Source organism: Octopus bimaculoides, chromosome 3 (genome assembly GCF_001194135.2).
Source record: "Octopus bimaculoides isolate UCB-OBI-ISO-001 chromosome 3, ASM119413v2, whole genome shotgun sequence".
Classification (NCBI taxonomy): Eukaryota; Metazoa; Mollusca; class Cephalopoda; order Octopoda; family Octopodidae; genus Octopus; species Octopus bimaculoides.
The window spans coordinates 143660864-143666863 of record NC_068983.1 but is presented as its reverse complement, the minus strand read 5'-3'; the positions used below and the strand labels follow the sequence as shown (position 1 = coordinate 143666863).

Here is a 6000-nt window from a genome sequence, read left to right as displayed (position 1 = left end):
CCGTTTTCATGCGGGTGACACGTAAAAGCACCCACTACACTCTCTGAGTGGTTGGCGTTAGGAAGGGCATCCAGCTGTAGAAACTCTGCCAAATTAGATTGGAGCCTGGTGTTGCCATCCGGTTTCACCAGTCCTCAGTCAAATCGTCCAACCCATGCTAGCATGGAAAGCGGACGTTAAACGATGATGATGATGATATATATATATATGTGTGTGTGTATGTATGTATATATATATATATATGTATGTGGAAAAATTATTTAGTAGCAGAACACTTACCAAAATCAGTAGAAAATCCTATTTCCTTTTTAATATTGGTGTTAATGAGTACATCCTTTTTAAATAAATACATTGACATATCTAACACCCATTAAGTAGTACTGTAGCTAATAAGGGTTATTTGAAACATGGTTATTATTAGTTGAAAACTATACCCATTAAGTAAAATGGATGCTAAAGGGTTAAGTATGCACCACTTTAAGGTGTGTGTGTGTGTGTAATAATAATAATAATAATAATAATAATTTTTTTCAATTTAATAGTCTGCCATGATGACTATTGCATACAAAGAAGGCCTGCACATTAACCCAGGTGCTTTAAACGAGATAATTTCAGCTTCTAATCATGATATTCGACAGGTAAGTTAAAAGCTTTATTTGTGTTTTAAAATTGTTTTTCTTTCTTTTGATTCATTCCCCCCTTATATTTATTTTTTATTTTGTTCTGATTACTTCTACTATTGAATTTATTTTGAACAGGTCATCCACAATTTGTTCATGTGGAGTTCATCTAATAAAAATATATCATATGAAGATGCCAAAAGCAATGCAGAAATGGCTAAGAAGGATATAAAACTTGTAAGTATGACTTTTTGTAGTTTCTTTTATTTTTTTTATTGTAAATATAGATTATTGAACTGTGTAAAAAGTTCATGGCTCTTTGATCATCCACCCTTCAACCTACCCATTTTGGCAGTCTTCCTCTCCTTCCCATACACTCTTGCAAATCGCTCAGTTACCCACCCACTACTACTCACCTTGTGCCTTGAGGGGCTGCCTGGACACCTTGTGCTATTATCTATCTCTTAAACCTCATACTGATCATTTTCTCTTTTTCTCTCTCCTCTTCCTCTACTAGATGTGCCCATACTGATCCTCTACAAGAACCTACTCTCCCCCATCCTCCACCTCATAGTCTCACCTCCTTACCACCTAACATGAAACTGTCCCCACCACACATGCACACACACACATGCACACACACCTAACCCAGGGTTTGTACTCCTGTGAGCTGCATGGCAATCTCAAAAGTGCTGGTGGCATGGAAAAGTCCCCAGTACATGCTGTAAAGTGGTTAGTATTATGAAGGGCATCCAGCTCTAGAAACCAAGCCATTGGAGCACAATGCAGTCCTTAGACTCATTGGATCCTGTCAAACCATCCAACCCATGCCAGCATGGAGCATGGACATTACATGATGATGATTATGATTTGTGTTTCATTTATAACAATTTATTTAATGTCCTGTAAGTCATTGGGTGCAAGTGAAAATTTTGTCATGAGGTTAAGTAAGCCTATAAGCATAAATGTTTCATATGTGAACATCCTATTTTATTTTCCCAAACATAATGTTGGTAGGTCTACATTATCCAATGTTGATTTCCTTTTGAAGAATATACTCTTTCAGTGATTTTAAACAGCTCTTAACATCCGGTTGAATTTGAACTTAGCTTTACATGGTAATGAAATATTCATGTATTAAAGAGTGACTGTAACTGTGTACAATAGAGAATTTTATATTTCTCCATAGTAAATGAACTGGACCATTGAGAATTTATGCTCTACCACTTTAGCCACCACCACCATTTATATTGTATTGAACTATTGTTATATAATATTTGACCATTTTGTTATTGATATATTTAATCTGTTCATGTTAGAAAATACTAAATTTATCAGTGCCTCTTTCAGAGAGAAGTTGTATGTTCTTAGTTAAAAAAGTATATATTTTGATCTAAGTCAGTAAAAAATCATCTTGTCCCCTACCCCCAACCTCCCCAAAGAGTCAAATATCTGTGAAGGATAGCAACAGTATTTTACTTCAGTGAGTTGTTTTTAACCTTTGTCATTCCTGGTCAAGTATAAGCATAAATGTTTCATTTGTGAACATCCTATTTTATTTTCCCAAACATAATGTCAGTAGGTCTACATTATCCAATGTTGATTTCCTTTTGAAGATGTGGCTGCTATTTCAAGCAGGTCAAGCAACCATGTAGAGGCACCCTTGTTGGCTTGTTCTCTGAATATTTTAGATGTTTCTGAAAATTATCTTTTTTCTAGAATCCTTTTGATGTGTGTCGGCAAGTCTTTGCTGGTGGTGAAAAGAAAATGTCCTTTATAGACAAGTCAGATTTATTTTTCCATAATTATCAACTAGCACCTTTATTTGTGCAAGAAAACTATGCATCTGTTGAGCCATTTGCAGGAAGGTAAGATCATGTGAAATAATTTATTTATTATCTTTTTAATAAAGAGATTAAACTGAACTGTATAGAAAAAAATTTGATAGTCAAACTCAAAATCCAATTAGAGTAGTAGGTTAGTATAAATGTATTCAGAAAGCTTGAGTGACTTAACAGAATGGCATTTAGTGATGGCTTAGTGGAGACCATCCATTTTGTTCAGCATGCTAATGATTCGTCCAGCTTACTACTACTACTACTACTACTTATAATAATAATAATTTCAAACATAAGTACAAGAATACAAGTTTGGCTGTAGAGAGCCAGTTTCATTAAATTGACCCCAGTATTTGAAAGATACTTGATTCCATTGGCCCAGTAAGGATGAAAGGCAAAGTTGGCATCAGCAGGATTTGAACTCAGAACATAAAAATCTGGAACAAATGCAACAAGACATTTTGTTCAACACTCTAATTATCCTTTCTACTGTAGGCACAAGGCCTGAAATTTTGGAAGATGGGGATAGTTGATTACATTGACCCAGTACTCAACTGGTACTTATTTCATCGACCCCAATAGGATGAAAGGCAAAATTGACATTGGTGGAATTTCAACTCAGAGTGTAAGAATAATAATTATAATAAAAAGAAGAATGATAATAATGGTTTCAAATTTTAGGCAGAAGACCAGAAATTTTAGTGGGTGGGTGTTAGTTGATTACATTAACCCCAATCAACCAAGTAAAGACAGGTTGACCTCAACTTAATAATTGTACTTATAATCAATATTATCATTTCTTTTAATAATAGTGAATTGCATATAATGATGGCATGTATTTTAAACTATCAGTGTATATCCTTTTTAAGTATCATACCACTGAACCTTTAGACATATAACATTTTTCTTGAATATTTATTAACAATAAAATGTATATGAAACTGTGTTTTAAGTGGGCTGACTCTTGATACATCAAAGCATAAAAATGCTTACAGATTTCTTTTATTTTTGTTGTTATAGAGGAAACACAGCGAAACATTTGTCTCTGTTAGCACATGCAGCCAACAGTATCTGTGATGGAGATATTGTTGAAAAGCTCATAGGCCAAAGACAGAGCTGGACTCTACTTCCGGTAGAGGTAAGTACAGGATATTCCCTCTTATTACTTATTATAATATTACTTATTATTATTACTTATTATGATATTCCCTCTTATTACTTACTACTTCTTTTGGAATAAATAATTCTGGTTTGTAGCATTTAATTCTACTCTTTCTCTCACTTTTTTTTCATTATGTTAGTATTTTGTTCACCTTCCCTACCACCATGCTCCTCTAACAATACTACTATTAGCTACATTAACACCAACTCAATCTCCTCTCCTGCTACTATTTCTCCCACTACTGTTTCTCCATCCTAACACTGTTTCCTTTTTACGCCACCACCATCATCTCTTCTTCCTTTAACACTACAGATATTTCCTCTACTCCTGTTCATTCATTAGTAAAATCACCACAACCACCATTAATGTTATCCTAACATATTTTTCAGCACTTCACAATGTCTGTCTTCTCACTATTATTGTTAATCACTTTGCCATTCCTCACTTAGAATGTGAGCACACAGTATGGTTCTCAGTGAAGCAAAGGCCTGGTGTATCTGGCACTGGATCTGTGGATTATATCTATTCATTGAACCAACAACCTATGTGCCATAAGATTTGCTCAGTCAGGGCTAACTTAAGCTACAATATGCCAGCTGAAACGAGACAAATTTAATGAGTGGTATAACGTTGGTCTCTTGCAGATCTTGAGACTGGTACATATAGTATCTTTGATTTGTAGATTTATCCATCATAAATATTCAGTTTCTAAAGTAGTGTTATCTAAAACCAACTAATGTAACCATAAAACATTAAAAAAATATGCTGCAGAATGACCTTTGAGAAAGGAACTGAGCTAGGGAAGGTTACAGTTGATTATATTGACCCCAGTGATGTAGCATTAATGTGATGTTTGAATTTCTGCAATTGTTTATTTTTGTCTGTGTTATATGCCTATATATATGTGTGTGTATGTATAAGTTTATATATTTTTACTTGCAGGCTGTATACGCTAGTGTTTTGCCCGGTGAATATATGAGAGGCAGTGTTAACTATATGGTGTCTTTCCCAAGTTGGCTTGGGAAATTCTCATCTCAGAACAAAAATCAACGTATCTTACAGGAACTTGGAGGTCATATGAAACTAAAGTGAGTAAAAGAATATTCAATAATATCTAAATTTAAAAAAATATATTTAATGTAGCAGAAACACTACCAAGAACTTTTCCAGACTCGTAAGAATATTGCTTAGTTGATGTTTATAAAGAACATATTGAAGTCAATGTTTCTTTTGTCCTACATAGTCCATCTTAGTTGGCCTCAAGGGGAATAAAACATTTAAGGAAGCTTTTCCTTGATTTTATGTGACCCTGGACTGGCGTTTGGTTAAATATAGGGTGCTCTTCATCACTTTACTGCCAGTGACACTCTTTCACACATGTTGCTATGCCTTCTATTATATTACTCTTGATCATATGGTTCCAGATTGAGTCTTGCTGTATGGCACCTTGACCAAGTATTTTCTTCTATAGCCCTGGGTCAACCAGCACATTGTGAGTGAATTTGGTAGATGGAAACTGAAAGAAGCTTGTGTGTGTGTGTGTGTGTGTGTGATTGTGCTTGTTTCCCAACACCACTTAACAACCAATGTTGGTTTTCCCAGTGTGACCTCAGTCCAATGACTGAAATAAGTAAAATATATGTGTGTATGTATGTTTATAAGTTTGTGTATTTGTATACATTTGCACTTTACGTAAGTCATGAGCTGTAGTTCATGACTTATGTAAAGTGCAAATGTATACAAATACACAATTGTGTCATTGTCACTTCTGTCAGCAAATCATTTATTCATTTCATGCCATCAAAGTTATGTGAAATAAGAGATTATGGCAGGAAAGGTATCTGGCTGTAAAACAATGCCTTGATGATATATACATCTAAACATGCAAGCATGGAAAAATGAATAAAAGAGTCTCTGTCTCACAGCCTGCATAATTCACCTAATATTTTACCTTTTCTTCCATTCAGTATTTCAGCAGACCTAAGAGGTCTCAACCTGGATTATCTACCATGTCTTCAGCAACACCTTGTGAAACCTCTACAAGAGCAACAAAAGGAGGGTGTACCTGAAGTCATTGCATTGATGGACAAATATGATTTACTTAGGGAAGACTATGACAATATAATGGACATTAACAAGTGGCCTAATTCTAAGGATTACACCAAAAGCCTCACTACTGCTGTAAGTATTCTTGCCTTATCATTATTATTGTTATTATTGTTGTTAAACATTTGCACAAGCTTAATGGAGCTGACCTAAGATCAAGGACACACTAGCCATGACCATTTTCCATTTTTTGTGGCAAAGTGTGCTTCTGACCTGTTTAGCTAATATGTATCTTTAAGTTGGTTGGGAATGACTTGACTGCTGTTTCTTGCTG

General features: G+C 34.8%; 1 protein-coding gene across 2 annotated transcripts in view; it reads left to right on the top strand.

Moving 5' to 3' along the window:
• Positions 1-6000, top strand: part of LOC106878293 (replication factor C subunit 1) — a 49147-nt gene that overhangs the window by 35383 nt on the left and 7764 nt on the right. For both annotated transcript variants that reach the window (XM_052966605.1, XM_014927477.2), the window contains exons 18-23: positions 543-638; positions 759-857; positions 2340-2488; positions 3479-3596; positions 4563-4708; positions 5588-5801. In XM_052966605.1, coding sequence (XP_052822565.1) covers positions 543-638; positions 759-857; positions 2340-2488; positions 3479-3596; positions 4563-4708; positions 5588-5801 — 822 coding nt within the window. The remainder of the gene's footprint in view (positions 1-542; positions 639-758; positions 858-2339; positions 2489-3478; positions 3597-4562; positions 4709-5587; positions 5802-6000) is intronic.